Raw genomic sequence first — 16,568 nt, forward strand, 5'->3', positions numbered from 1 at the left:
TATATATACACACACACACACATATGATTATATAAAAGCACTATATGAAATATACCTTTATATATTATATATACAAGGATATATATACAAGGATATATATATAACTTATTTGAATTATAACAAGACATCTAATCTCTAACTAAAATTTTAAACTCAGTTCGCCTGCACTCAAGTGCAGTCTCTAAGTGCTTCACCCTGCCACCAACTCTACCAGCAAGTCCTGACTCCTCTGCTTGGAACCTGTATTTGAACTACATTATAGGAACAGCCCACGCCTCAAGTTTCCAGCAGGCTTACCAGCTGCACTGTCTCTCCAGCTCTCTGCAGCTGGTTAACCTCGGCCTCAAGCACAGGAGGGCTGAGCAAAGGGATCTTATTGGCCAGCTGTAGGACTGGAGTGGGAAATAATCACTTTGCTTCCGTGTTCTAACTCTGAAAAATGGAGGCAATGGATCTGCTCCCTCCTAGTTCCGGAAACAAAGCACTTTCTGACTTGCTGCCTGTGATGCTGATCTCGGTTGTCAACCTGACTCCATGCATCTGGAATCAACTAAAACCCAAGCAGCTTGAGCACACTGGTGGGGGATTGTCTCGATCTTATCATTTGAAGTGGGAGACCAACCCTAAGTCTGGATCATCTGCAGTCAGCGGACACACCCAAAGTCTGGCTACACCTTCTCATGGCAGCCCACAAAAAGGACTTGGAAGGAAAACTTTTGTCTTTTGTCCCTCTGCCCTCACTCTCCCCGGCAAGCTCATCCGCCCTGCTGCTGAAGCTTCCCTTCACTGGTGTTAGAACCCACTTCTTCAGGTTTCCAGCACACACGGAAGACCCGCTGAGACACCCAGCCTGCTGGAGTGAACAACTACTGGATTCTTGGCCTTTCCATTGGAAGACAGTCATTGTTGGACTGGCCAGACCACAGCCTGTAAGCCATTCTAATAAATCCTACACACACACACACACACACACACACACACACACACACACACACACACACATACAGAGAGAGTTCTGTTCCTCCAGAGAATCCCAATACAATGACCACCTCTTTGTCTTCTCTTATGAGGTTCTGAGTCTTAGGTACTCAAACTACCAGACTTTCAATAAGGTTTCTGCCCACTATAGAGAATATTACATCCTTTAAATTCTCATTTTATGTAATTTGTATTATTAAATTTATCTATATTTTCCTCCAACCTTTGGAAAGTTTCAGATTTTATAGCTGAATCTTTGTTCAACCTAAAAAATATATAGTTTGCGATAATATAATCCCCCCTCACAGATGACTTGGCTCACATCCCTGTATATAGAGTCTCCAGCGATCTCAGATGTAATCTTCCCCCGCCTACTTGTTTCTCATATATATTGTTTATTTGTGGTCCACACCACAATGCAGAGATTTCTGAAATACAACTAGCAACCATTAGCACCATTCTTTGGAAAAACAAAAAGATGAAAGAAAAATATTCTCTGAAGTTCATTTCACAGATACACTTCAAATAATTTTGTTTCACTATGCTTGCTGCACCTTCCCGAAACCCCAGCTGCCCACCCCACCCAAAGCAGCCAGACTTCTGAGAGAAATAGCATCAGCATAACATGACTTTAAAGGAAAATAGTCATTTTTATCTCTCAGGTAATTCGTTCACTCAAAACCAGCAAAGGGGAGGTTTATTTGCCTTCTGCAGCCCAGCATCTAGCCACAGATCCAGCATCTAGCTGCAGATCCGGCCCCAGGATGCCGTGGAGTAAATGAGTGAAGGAAGGCCCTGCTCGTTTTGTTTCAGTGTTCCTGTCATTAATATCCTTCAACCACCATATTAGCAATCTGGCTACTACTGGTCTATAACGACTTTTTATACTTTCATTTAGCCATTCACAAACACTTATGAATCAACTTCTGAGGGCCAGTCATTCTTCCAAGTGCTAGAGACGACAGCATTGAACAAGGTCGCGTCCCCGTGGAACTCCAGTTTAGGGCGGGAACGCACAAGGAAGGAATTACTTCAAACCATGCTGAATATTCCGAAGGAAAGAAGACAGACACTGAAAGGAGAAGTCTGAGAAGGGTCAGCCTTCTCTAGACGCCATTCAGGGAGATACTTTCTCCAAGACGGGAAAGCATTCGGACAGATGGACAGACACGTGCAAAGACGGCCAGCAGAGAAGAACTTGGTGTGTTCTGGGACCTGCTGGCTAAAGATGAAGGCAGAAAAGGGCAGCCTGTGCCGATCAAGTAGACTCAGGAAATGCCAGGAACTCTGGGAGTTCATGGTAAATTATTTGGATTTTACTCAAGTACAATTTCTTCTTTCTTTTAAAGATTATTTTTACTTTATGTCTAAGTTTTGCTTGCATGTATATCTATCTGTATATCATGTGAATTCAGGGCCTACAAGGCCAGACACTAATAACACACACCTTTAATCCCAGTAGCCACACTAGCTTGCCACAGAAACCAGTCGGTAGTGGTGAACTCCTTTAATCCCAGAACTAGAGAGGATTATAAAATGGGAGGAGACAGCTCAGACACAGTCTCATTCTGGGATTCCTAGAGGCAGGATCGCTATTTTGGACTGAGGTTGAGGTAAGAGCCAGTGGATGGCTGCTTTGCTTTTTGGATTTTCAGGCTGAACCCAAATTTCTCTGAGTTGTTATTAATCATGCTTCCAAGGAGGGCTAGAGAGATGGCTCCTGGGAAAGACCACTTACTGCTCTTCCAGAGGACAGGGGTTCAATTCCCAGCACCTACATGGTGGCTCACAACTGTCTAAAACTACAGTTCCAGAGTATCGGATGCCATCTTCAGATCTCCATGGGCACTAGGCACACAAGTGGTGCATAGGCACACACACAGGCACACACTGAAAAAAACTTAAAACTATTGGGAACTTTTTTGAACCTACCTCTAAACTACTCAGATTAGAGGTGTGTCCTGGTTTATGTGGTGCTGGGTATCAAAACCAGAGCACTGTGCATTCTGGGTAAGCACTCAACCAAGTGAGCTACATCGTCAGCTCATGCTTAATCAATTCTATCCATTTGTTTATCTCGAAACTTTAAAGAATGCCACTCTTAACAACAACCAACCGCACTCAATACAGGACTCAACTCTGGATATTTGTATATGGCAGATAACTGCTTTACAAAAACCAAACCATAAATGCCACATCTTGACTGGAGACAATCATTACACTCTACTAAAATATATTTGCAAGGAAAAGACATTTGGGGCAATCAGCTTATCTAAAGTCAGAGTCATAAAGGTCAGTGTTCTCAAAGGCAGGACTAGGAGTAACTGCTTTATCGGTCTTAATACTAACACCATGGAGAGTCACCAGAAGGGCTACATTTTCCCTTTCAGTTCAGCGGTGGAATCTGAAGATCAAAGATGTGCCTGGTGTGTCCTCACAATGAGCAGCAGTGGGTCTGCAGGCTCACACTACAGGGCAGTCCTCAGAGCGCACCCTGGGAGCGTGGGCAGAAGAGGTTCTGGGCAGAAGAGGTTCGGGGTATAAGCTGGAAGTTCAGCCTTTGCAGGAAATGCAAATTAGAAACTGGCTACAAAAGTAACAGTTAAAGATAAACTCAAACTATGTACATACATAAATGGGTGTTTTGCCTGCATGCATGCCTGTGTACCACACGCATGCTTGTTCAGGAACCCAGAAGAGGGCTGCAAAACAGCCATGTGGATGCTGGGAAGCCAACCCAAGTCTCTAGAAGAGGGGCCAGAGCTCTTAACATTGAGCTATCTCTTGAACCCTATGTAAACTATTACTTACATAAACAAAACCCATATTGCTCCTATTTTTGGTACTTAGTATAAAATAATTATTAAATAATGAACACAAATAACTTCCTCATAAAATTGACTAGTTATTTGCATATAGAAAACTTTAGCTTGGCTATGAACCAATGTAAGGAAGATGTGAACACACTTTTGGAATACTTTACTTGGATTTTCTTTTTTTTTCTTCCTTTTTTCTTTACTTGAATTTTCAAAAGCACTAAGGAACACAGACTATTAAACCTGTTTTTTGGTTTACAATGTTACTTATAATATAAATATGAAAGCTATTAAATATCACAATTGTAGTGTCTAAAAACAAACAAAAGGCCGTGGTGAACATGTACTAGGACAGGGGAAGGACCTTTCTGGGGTGACAGCACTATCTTCTGTGTCCTGATAGGGGTACTGAATGACTGAGCAAAAACTACACTTAGGATGTGTGGACCCCATTACATGGACTTTGCTCCAAAAGAAAGAATGAAAACATTGGACCTTAAATAATACTGTCTATATACCAAAACAGGGAGAAATAATCACTACATGAAGGGAAAGATGACTTACTAAATAAGAGAAAACTACTTTAAACTACATAGCTAAACAACCGGCAGCCATCAAAATAAATGCTGCCTAACCTTAAGCAGGGCCTCTGTGCGTCAGTTGCCCTTGAGCCTCTCCCAGGGAAAAGCTGCAGTAATCCTCAGGCTTCCAACTGGAGCCCTGACCTCCTCCACACGCTTACAGTTAAGGTTTGAATATGATCTTTCAGGGGGCTGCAGAGATGACTCAGTGGTTCAGAGCACTGGTTGCTTTTCCAGAGAACCTGAGTTCAATTTCCTGCACCCACATGGCAGCTCACAGCTGTCTGTAACTCCAGCTCCAGGAGATCCAGCACCCTCAAAGAGGCAGACATGCCAGAACGATACCAAGATACCAATGCATATATGTGTGCATATATAAAACAAGGGTTTTGGTTTTTTAAAGGGAATCTCTTTCAGACAGCCCCTGCAGGTTTCTATTGCTGTTCTAAAACAATGACCAAATTCAGCTTGGGGAGAAGAGGGCTTACTTCATGTTAAACTCCTAAGTAACACTCCATCACAGAGGGACATCTGGGCAGAAACTCGGGCAAGGGCAGGGACCTGAAGGCAGGGGCTGAAGCAGGGTGCACAAAGGACAGTGCTTACTGACTTGCTCCTCAGGGCTCGCGCAGCTGGCGTTTTCATTTAGCCCAGGAGACACCACCCACAGTGAGCTGGCTCCTCCCACAGCAATCACTAATTAATACAATACCCCACAGACTTGCCTACTGGCATTCTCTCAATTAAGACTCCCTCTTCCTGGGCTGCAGAGATGGCTCAACTGGTACTAGATGCCAAGCCTGAGGACAAGAGTTTCAGTGCCTGGACCCACAGGGAGACAGAACAGTTCCCTCCAGTCGTCCTCTGCTCACCACACACAGTCTACAGCAAGTACACACTAAACACACCTCCCAAATAAGTAAACAAATAAATGGTAGTGATAAAAAGGCAGGCTGGGCTCTCTTCCCAGATATGTCTAGGTGTCGAGCTGACAAAAAACAATTTATCATCACTGACCATTATTTTATGTGTAAACAAGGTTTCTCTTTTTTCCCTATTTATCTGACCCTTTCAGTAAATATGCAAGCCTCAGACCACTCTCCTTCCAACATAAACAGAAAGATGGATTGATGGTATATAGAGGAAGAACAGACAGACAAATACGATAAACCAACTATAGTAAAACAGATAGCAGAGTCTGGCTGGAGTGTATGTGGGTGTTCACTATAGTTTTTTCAACTTTGCTCTAGGTCTGGGAATATTAACGGTAAAACATTGAGAGAAAATAACAATTTGAAATAGACTGGGTTCCGCTCTTACCACCTGAATCATGAAAGAGAATATAAAGTTAGTTGTTTCTCTAGTTTCAACCCTGTCCCAGATTTTTCACTTTTGGATAAGTGCATACAAATATATTTGACAGAGAAACTATGAAATGCAGTGTGACCCTCCACAGCTTCAGAGTGGCTGAGCTAACTGCACAGAAGCTCACTGAGGAGATGGACAGACTTTGGGTTTGGTTAATTTTACTGTGTGAATTTTTTTTAGTTCTTTATAATGAATTTTTAATGAACTTTAAAATGAAAAAGGAATAAGAAAGAAAGCAAACATTGTTCTTAATGGCTGCTACTTGAGCCAAGCAGAGACAACTCAGCTGCCAGGAGACTAGGTTACGAGCACAAGTCTCTGACTGATGATAAGCCCACTCTAAATGATGCCGCCATCTAATTACAAGTGCTAATAGCTGTGATGGCCATTTAGGCAAGCAAAGATCAGAGGCCACCAGCCTTTCATTCTGCTGAGAGCAACAGACCTCTTAGGACACAACTCCCAGTAATAGGAAAGAAAGTAAATTCAATGTAAGAGGAAACCGAGTTTGCCACCTCTCCCTGGCTAGATGTTTTTACGCCAGCACCCTAGGAGTGTGGACCACAGCAATGGTTCATTGCTTCAGACTTCACTCTGTAGTGGTTCCCAGGTGGACTCAGGCCATGGTTGTGTTTGGCTTGGAGAGGGACACAGCAGAAATCTGAGCGTGTACCTCTGGCTGCTTTTGGAATACAGCTGTCCCATTAAAGCCAACATGAGAGGACACTAGAGAGAAGCCATGGCACCCGGTCCAGCAGTTGGCTACGGAGGCAGGAGTGAACCCTGAGTAAGACCTCCAACAGTTGCTGGGAAGCTTGCAGGACCATGCAACTGCACTGAGCTCTTTAAATTATTATTTTTATTTTATTTATGATTTGTATGGGTTAACTGTATGGGTGTGTGGGCCAAGGGGCATGTGTGGAGGACAAGGACAGTTCATGTTGTTGGTTCTCTTGCTCCATCTTTCTACCTTTATGTGAGTTCCAGGGACCAAACTCAGGTGGTCAGGTTTGCACTATGAGGAGGCAAGCAACTGTAATCATCTCACAGGACTGACCATGCTGCTGCGTCACGAGGCTTCAAGAAGAGTTCTTAATGTAGCTGCTCGAGGCTAACTGATGCTAGAAGAGAGTTCATACAACAAAGCAGACGCTCTCTCCTTCTCTCACAGGTCTCTCTTCACCACATACTAAACATCAAACTTTCTATTCCTTCCTCCCCATCCCCCCCCCCCCCCCAAAAGGCAGAGGGAGGCAGATCTCTGAGTTGAGGCCAGCCTGGTCTACAAAGGCAGCCGGGGCTGTCTCGAAAACCAAAAACAAAAAAGGAGGTGGGGAGAGCAACATAGGATAGTGTCCTTAATTCCCAGTTCCCTCCCCACGGGCCTTCATTGGGACTGTGGACACCACCATAGGAGAGCTGTGACTTCTGGTCCTACCAACTTCTCCTTCCTTCTGCTACTCTTGAGAACACCCTCTCCTTCAGCTGCATCTCCTCTTGGCCACATTAGCAGCACCAATGAGAAAAACCCTCTGCTGATCTCTCACTGTTAGCTATTGTTCCGTTCACATTTTTGACCTGAGAAACAGAGCATCTTGGTTTTCTGCTTGTTTGTTTTTCTCTCGTTTCTTTTTCTCCCAGCTCCTTCCCTTCCTTCCTTCTCTCTAGGCCCTTCCCTTCCCATCACTCAGGCCATTTTAACATCCTCCATCTTCTATGGTTTCTGCTCAGCTCTCTCAGTATCAGAAAGCAGCAGAGCACTAAGCTCGCCCCTTTTCTGGAAAGGCTCCTGTCCCCTGGCAATGCCACCATCCCTTAGGTCATTCTGGACTTTGCAGCTCTTCTTCCTTTATTTATCTCCTGAGCGCTGGCTGTCCCGGGGCATCCATATACAGCACGCAGCTTCCGCCATCCATGCTGCAGTCTCCCAGTTCAGTCTTTTCAGCACAGACACCCGCCAGCAATGCGGCCTAAACCAAGCTTGGTGTCTCCCACTCGAGTGTGCTCCCTTCCCAGTCTCATGGAGGAAGACAGCCTGTTTCAATTCTATCAACATAGCTACTTATTTTCTTGAGCACATAAACCAAGTTCCAGTAAACCTGGCTCCTAAACTGAACAGCACTTAAACTTAACTGCTTCTTTGTAGGTTAGCGACCATCTCCTTGCCTCTGTTACCATAGCTGCCTTACTGATCTCCCCCAGCCCAAGGTCCACGCTACAGCCCAAACCATCTTTCCAGTGTGCACAGTAAATCATCGCCTGCCCTGAGTACGGTTCTACCCAGTGGCACGAGATGACTGATAAATATTAGTGAGTAAAAAGAACATCCTGCTGAGCTCTCCGGCCAGCCTATACTTAGACATACAAACTAAAGAGGTAAATTGCACAGAGTTAACTTATGGAATGCGAGAAGTCTTGTCTGGCAGCCAGCAGTAACAGCAGATGTGAGTATCCCGTATACCCTTAGCCTGAGAATAAATGCAACCTTTAAATCACACCCATGCTCAACTCCCTCCCTCAAAACAAAAAGGCAATTCTCGACTTACAAAAAGAATCAGAATCAATTCTGAATATTCAATATTTACTTACGTGCAAAGAATTGACTGGTCCTCACGATCTATAAAACAGAATAAAACAAACAAAAAGTGACCATTTGCCTGATTTTATAATGTTTCATATAATAAAGATGCAATAATAGATTATAAAATATTAGTAATTGTCCTCTCAAGTAAAAGCCGACTGCCACAGCCTCATCACACATAGTCCTAAACCTATTTAAGTTAACCCGTCTCCCACTGTGGTCACATTCTCTGGAGTAACAAGGACTCAGACAGGAAAACACCTTTCTGGGTGTCAAGAATACCCACTTCTAGTGAGAACAGTTTATATGAGGCTTAACCACGGTCTCAAGTCAAATTATACATGGTTTTTGTTGTTCTGAGACATGGTCTCATATAACCCTGGCTGACCTTGAACTTGTTATGTGAACTTGCTATGTAATGGAGGATACCCCTATACTTCTGACCTTCTAAGTGCTGGGATTATAGACATGTGCCATCATATACACCTGTACCTGTTACAGCCTGAATCTGGGAAGGTCGCTGAAGGCTCATGTGTTGGGTTTCAGTTGCCACCCGACTGGCCTTGGGGAAGTGACTAGGTCCTCTGGGTTCTAATCTTGTCAATGGATTAATCCTTTGACAGACTCATAATATGACAACATTGGGAAGTAGGGCCTGGTTGGGAAAAGTGGGTGCCTGGATGTACTCCCTGGAGAGAAACGCCTGGTCCCTAGCTGCTTCTCTCTCTGCTTTGCCCCTATGCCCCCTGCCATGATGTGGCTTCACCTCTGGCCTACAACAGCAGGATCGGCCAATCACAGAGAGAGGCCACTGAAATGTGAGCTAAAATGAATCATTTCTCCCTTACACCGTTTTTCTTGGGTACTTGTAATGGTGACGAGAGGCTGGCTAACAGATCCCAAATATAACAAAGGAATACACAATAGCATCCTAATCCTATCATGACATCACCCAGAAAGAGGTGTCTTCCTGTCTGAGTCCTTGTTACCCCAGAGAATGTGACCTAGTATAGTTTAACAATTATCCAGTTTTAATATTTCAAAGTGATTTAATGACTTAAGCATTCAGATAAGCACTCAACAACTGAACTGTACCCAGCTATTGTGTTCTTCATCGAGCTGAACACTCGCACTGGTTTAGGGGCAGTGTGGGTCACAGGTCCTGGGATAGGAAGCTACTTCATTGCTCACTGTTCCCCTGGGTAGATGTCACCAGGTACCCAATACACAAAACAAATCTGTCCATATGTTCTATATTTTAACTAAGTTACAGAAAGAATATGTTACTGTCCTGGCCCCCCTCAAGTCTTTTTCTTTCCCCACAGACTGAGTCTTTTGAAGTAGTTTTAGTTCTCAAAATTCTCTATGTCAACCAGGCTGGCCTTGAATTCACAGAGATCTATCTGCCTCTGTCTCCCAAGTTCTGGGATTAAAGGTGTGTGCCATTCACCTGCTTGGCTCAGGACTATTTTTTAAAATAGGTTTTATATATATATATATATACACACATATACATATATATATACACAAAAATGTACATATATATGAAGTACAATGTGACATTTCAATGTACGTATATAACATATGACTGGGGTGACAGGTATATCCATCAATTCAGACAGCTACCATTGCTTTATATTGGAAACATTCAAAATCTTGTCTATGAAGTCATGCTTTTCCGAGTGTTTCTACTTCTACTTAGATATCTAATGTTTTAAAAGTCTAGAAGAAGGAAGACAGGGCCATGGAAAAATGTGAGGAAGTCTATGACAAAGGAAGATGACTTGCAAGACCAACAGAAGAGAAGCATGGTTCACCAAGCCTGCTAATCTACTGTTTTGTTTTGTTTTGTTTTTGAGACAGTGTCTTTCTACATTGCTTTGGCTGTCCTGGAATGCTCTATGTAGATCAGGTTAGCCTCAAACTCACAGAGATCTGCCTGCTTCTGCTTTCCTGCTAGGATTAAAGGTGTGCATCAACAGGCTAGGCTCACTTAATGTATGAACCTTCAGAACCCTTGAGCTCTCCTGGTCTGAGCAATTTCTACATAACACCATGATACCAAGTTTTAAAAAGTTTTTCTTGAGAATGGGTATTTTCCCCCCACATTAAAGAAAATAGAACACTGGGTAAGGGGTGTAGCTCAGTGGAACTGTGTTTGTCTAGCATGCTTGAGAGCCCTAAACTCAAGAATTCAACAATCAGTACAAAAAAGAAGAAAAAAGTGTGTGTGTGGGGGGGGGGGAGTATAAGGAATTAAAAAAAAAAACCACCAAAATGCATACAAAAAAGTAACCAAATAAAATAGCTTCCTAGTATATCCATAAAAGCTACCCTCCAGATATACACACAACCCTACCATTGTCGGGAACTGAAGCCCTCCACAATAGTACCCACCATGACGGACACGCATCCCTCCAACAGCAACAACAAACTCTCTTCCACCCAGACTCATCTGTTCCACTGTCTCTGACCTTGAATTAATTTTCACCCCCGGTTTCTCTCTTCTAAAACTACTTCAAAAGACTCTGTCTGGGGGAAAGAAAAAGACTTGATGGGGGGTCAGGAGAGTACAAAGAGGGAATGGGCCTGAGAACTCCAAGAGCCTTCCAACTCTAAGACACTGTCCCCTCACCTGGGTTCCGTGTCACTGACACCTCCACCCCTTGAAGTGCCAGGAGAAGCACTATGACAGTGCACAAAGCCTGGAAGCCTATAAATGTATTCAGACAGTGACATTTATGATGAAGGACATTTAGTTCAAAAATCAAACTAGTCTTCTAATAGGAGATGTGCGCCAGCTCAGATGCAGCAAGCGTAGCGTTTTCCACAGTGCCTTCCAAAAACCACAGGAGAAGGCACCTAGTATCACTGACAAACCGCACGCTCGCAATGGGAATGTTAAAATCAACAATCTCAGCCCCCACTGTAGGAAGAGCAAATGAAACCCCAAGAGAAGAAATGAAAAGAACAGAAAATAACACAGGGTGGGGGAGCCTTACTTAAAAAACAAAAAACAAACAAACAAACAAACCCCAGTAACCCAAAGGGCCCTATTATAACTATTAAAGAAATTGACTGTATAATTAAAATCCTTCCCATGAAAAAGTGAATTTTATGAAATATTTAAGATTGACATAACAAAAAAAAAAAAAGATTGACATAACATCAACTTTTACATTCTTCAGGAAATGAAGAGGGAGAAATGGTTCCTAGCCTACTCTGAGGCAAGGCTTACTTTAGCCAAATGCTAAACCTGGAAGAAAAAGTGTAATAGAAATCATTTATCTCATAAATAAACACACAAATCCCCCCCCCCCCATACACACACGGTTTCTCTGTAGTTTTGGAGCCAGTCCTGGAACTAACTCTGTACAGCAAGCTGGCCTTGAACTCACAGAGATCTGCCTGTCTCTGCCGCTCAAGTGCTGGGATTAAAGGCAGTGCCACCACCGCCCAGGCACAAAAATTCTTAACAAAGTGATAGCAATAACATCCAGCAATAAATAAAATAAGTCAAATAAGGCAAGTGGTGCTTATCCTTACTCTAATTCACTGAGTTAAAAGATTGAAAAAGAAAAACCACTGCTGGGTCGTGGTGGCACACACCTTTAGTCCCAGCACTCGCAAGGCAGAGGTAAGTGAATCTCTGTGAGTTCGAGGCCAGCCTAATCTACAGAGCTAGTCCAAGGACAACTAACAAGCATTACTCAAAGAAACCCTGTCTTGAAAAACAAAGAAAGAGAAAGAAAGAGGGAGGGAAAGAAGGAGGGAGGGAGGGAGAGAAAGACTACTTTATAACTGAACAGATACAGAAAGAACATTGGGGGCAGAACATTCACGATTTTAAAGAAAAAAGGAAGGAAGGAAGGAAGGAAGGAAGGAAGGAAGGAAGGAAGGAAGGAAGGAAGGAAGGAAGGAAGGAAGGAAGGAAGGAGAAAGAAAGAAAGAAAAAAAGAAAGATTGATTGATTGATTGATTGATTTAGCAAACTAGAATACAAGGGAATTCCATTCCATAATGGACTTTTTGACCTAAAACCCCTACAGCTCCTATCATCTTTTAAATGTTATACATCTAAGACCATGAAGAAGGCAAGGATATCTGTTCTCACTACTTCCTTTTAATGTGGAAAAGCAAAAAAGAATAAAAGTTAAAGGCGTGAAAGAGATCAGTGCTTGAGGGGAGATGACTAGTACAAAACCTCAAGAAAACAAAATACCCACCCAGAGTAAATCAGTTTTAAAAGATTAAAAAAAAAAAGTCAATATAAGGCTGGTTAGACGGCTCAGGGGGTAAAACCAATTGCTGTGCTAGCCCGATGACCTGAGAAGTAGAAGAATGGAATTTCTACTGACAGCCTTTGCCTGCCTTCCTTCCTTCCTTCCTTCCTTCCTTCCTTCCTTCCTTCCTTCCTTCCTTCCTTCCTTCCATGTATGTCTTTCCTAGGGGTCTCACTGTTGTCTAAGTTCTCTAGGATTGTGAATTGTAGGCTGGTTTTTCCTTTGCTTTATGTCTAAAAGACATTTATGAGTGAGTACATATGATATTTGTCTTTCTGAGTTTGGATTACCTCACTCAATATGATGTTTTCTAGATCCATCCATTTGCCGGCAAATTTCAAGATGTCATTGTTTTTTCCTGCTATATAGTACACTATTGTGTAAATATATCACATTTTCCTTATCCATTCTTCAGTTGAGGTTGTTTCCAGGTTCTGGCTATGACAAACAGTGCTGCTATGAACATAATTGAACATATGTCTTTGTGGTACAATTGAGCATTCTTTGGGTATATACCTAAAAGTAGCATTGCTGGGGTCTTGAGGAAGGTTGTTTCCTAATTTTCTGAGAAATTGCCATACTGATATCCAAAGGGGCTGTACCAGCTTGCATTCCCACCAGCAATGGAGGAGTGTTTCCTTTACCCCACAACCTCTCCAGCATAAGTTGTCATCAGTGTTTTTGATCTTGGCCATTCTTACTGGTGGAAGATAGAATCTCAGAGTTGTTTTGATTTGCATTTCTCTGATGACTAAGGATGGTGAGCATTTCCTTTAGTGTCTTTCAGCCATTGTAGATTCCTCTGTTGAGAGTTCTCTATGTAAGTCTGTACCCCATTTTTTTTTATTGGATTATTTGTTCTTTTGATGACCAATTTCTTGAGTTTTGGAGATCAGCCCTCTGTCTGAGGGCTTGGTGCAGATCTTTTCCCATTCTGTAGGCTGCTGTTTTTTGTCTTGTTGGCCATGTCCTTTGCTTTACAGAAGCATCTCAGTTACAGGAGGTCCCATTTATTGTTTCTCTCAGTGTCTGTGTTACTGGGGTTACACTTAGGAAGTAATCTCCTGTGCCAATGTGTTCAAGTGTACTTCCCACTCTCTCTTCTATGAGGTTCAGTGTGGTTGGCTTTATGTAGAGGTCTTTGATCCATTTGGACTTGAGTTTTGTGCATGGTGATAGATATGAATCTATTTTTATTCTTCTACATGTTGATATCCAGTTATGCCAGCACCATTTGTTGAATATGCTTTCTTTTTTCCATTTTATATTTTTTGCTTCTTTTTCAAAAATCAGGTGTTCATAGATTTGTTGATTGTTATCTGGGTGTTTGATTCGGTTTCATTGGTCCTCCTGTTTGTTTTTAATGCCAGTACCAGGCTGTTTTCAGTACTGTAGCTCTGTAGTAGAGTTTGAAGTCAGGGATTGTGATGCCTCCAGAAGTTCCTTTATTGCACAGGATTGTTTTGGCTATCCTAGGTTTTTTGTTTTTACATATGAAATTGAGTGTTGTTCTTTCAAAGTTTGTGAAGAATTTTGCTAGGATTTTGCTGGCTGGCCTCTGATTTTCACAGGTGCTTTCACAATTATATACACACAGTACACACACACACACACACACACAACACACTAAAAAGTCAAACTGTCAGCATACATGAACTTGAAATCTTATAGTAATAAAGAAGTTTCATTTAAAAATACACAAAACACACAATGTCTTAGTTTACTAAGGTATTTGTTATGCTTAGCTGTTAATCCAATAAAACATGAACACTATGTGTATACTAAAACAAACACTGATAAGAAATATCAAAGAACACCTATGTCACAGAAAGGCAAGCTATGTTCACAGACTGGAGAGCTCAATATCACTATCAGTTCTGCCTTAAGGGACCTATAGGGCCAATGCTGATCTTTTTAAAGAACGATAATGGGAGATAGATGTTATCTGATTTCAAAATCTATTGCATGGCTACCACTAGGCAAGCCAATGTGATACTGATAAGCTAGATATTTAGATCAAAAGAATAGTCCTAAACAAGACCTTTGATGACTTCAACAAAGATACAAAGGCTGTTGGAGAAATAACCTCAATCAAGAGTGGAAAACCAAGAAGCATATAAAAAAGGAAGAAAAAAAGATAAACACAATACCACACTCCATTTTCTACATAGAATAACTCAAAATAGATCAGATCAGAAGGAAAAAAACCTACAGATAATAAAGGATGTATTAAATACAAAGAACAAGTAGTTCTCCAAATTGACAATAAACCTACAGATAATAAAGGATGTATTAAATACAAAGAACAAGTAGTTCTCCAAATTGACAATAAGAAAATAAAACACCTCCCCTGCCAAAACAAAACAAAACACCCAAAAAACAAAAAACCCTCTACTTCAAGGCTATAAATCCCAAATAAGCACATTAAAGATGCACTGGAGCAGCTCAGTGGACAAGCACGGGACACTACAGCAGAAGCCTGGGAATACAGCTCAGGGGAACAGGACCTTGTGAACACACAAACACACACACACACACAGAAGCTACAGAAGACCTATCAAAGGCTACAACTTAATTGGCAACACCCAAAGCTGATAAAGATTTGGAAAAACTGGAACTCCCCCACTGCTGGAAGGAAGGCAAACGATAACTTCTCATAACCGTCCCAACACTGAGAGGGAGCAACACAAGCTTAGGAACTGGCCCAGGTGAAAGGAAAGCTTCACACGTGTGATATTGACTTAGCTGCCCAGACCAGGGTACTAAATGTCCTCCAGAGGGCAAGTGAGCAAACCAGGGGATGCACATTGTGGAACATTTCTCAGCTCTAAAGAGAACTGAACCACTGGTGAATGCGGTCAATTGTAGTGGGCCAACAAAGAAAGGATGCCCACACCCAAAAGGCTGAACTGCAGATGATTATGACATCCCGAAATTATAAATGACAGTATGTATTCCTAGCATTTATTTCTCTTTGGCTATAATGAAGTATTGCTGAAAATACATAAGCAAGCCAGAGATGGTTATACCTTTCAAATAGTTCTTCTGGGAAGCCAGTTTTACTCCATCAATCCTATACTCTTCCCACTTCTTAACTTCCTTCATGTTTATCACTGTGTGCCTCTCCAATGACATAAAAGTCCGACAGTGTCACCAGAAGGGTTCCCCGCCATCTCATGCTTTGTCAGCTCAAGGGGTCTCTCCTCCTGTGCCCTTCCATACCCCAGAGGCTAGAGACAGCTCCTCTATTTATTAGACTCCTTTTCTGATATAAAATGATGCTCTTTTTTCATACTTCATACACACTTATGTGTTTTACAATGTATATGAGTGCTTTGTCTTCATGTATACTTGCACACCAGAAGAGGGCATCAGATCCATTACAGAAGGTTGTGAGCCAATGTGTGGTTGTTAGAAATCGAATTCAGGACCACGGGAAGAGCAGAGTAGCCAGTGCTCTTAAACACTGAGCCAATGCTCCTGCCCCTCTTTTTTCCATGTTTTTGCTTAGAATTGTACTTGTAATGGGTATTTCCTTTTTGAATGCTATAGACTGAGCTATCTGCCCATCCTCAAATGTTTATTATTTGGCCATATTGAGACGTTTTTCTTAGAAAAGGCATATATTTGTTGTTACACTGTCTCTTATTGTTGGGACCGAGATACTCGGTGACAGGTATTTTGACTCCCTGCACATCTTGCCGTTAGTTCTCCTGATACAGGAGACTCACATTCACGTTCCCAGTTTCAGTTTCAAGAGTCACTTCTGAAGCACAGCAATTCTTTTCCTAAGGGACTCACCCCTCACGCAGGAGGGAAGGGTATAGGTGCTTGTCACACTAGGCGGCACTGCACGGCACCTGCCATGGAAGTACATCCGGATTGGCCCAGTGAATCTAGGATCTGTCATGAGGGGCCAAAGTTATCCTCCAGTCAAGCAATCTTGACATCTGAGGGGGGG

At 42.3% G+C, this 16,568-nt stretch overlaps 1 protein-coding gene across 1 annotated transcript in view; it reads right to left on the reverse strand.

Moving 5' to 3' along the window:
• Myh10 (myosin heavy chain 10) overlaps positions 1–16,568 on the reverse strand; it is a 123,727-nt gene that overhangs the window by 76,661 nt on the left and 30,498 nt on the right. Inside the window, exon 4 of the mRNA XM_050162456.1 lies at positions 8,333–8,360. Within this exon, the coding sequence (XP_050018413.1) occupies positions 8,333–8,360 (28 nt within the window). The remainder of the gene's footprint in view (positions 1–8,332; positions 8,361–16,568) is intronic.

The sequence above is a fragment of the Alexandromys fortis genome, unplaced genomic scaffold, assembly GCF_014885135.2.
Source record: "Alexandromys fortis isolate MF-2015 unplaced genomic scaffold, M_Fortis_MF-2015_v1.1 scaffold_84, whole genome shotgun sequence".
Lineage (NCBI taxonomy): Eukaryota > Metazoa > Chordata > Mammalia > Rodentia > Cricetidae > Alexandromys > Alexandromys fortis.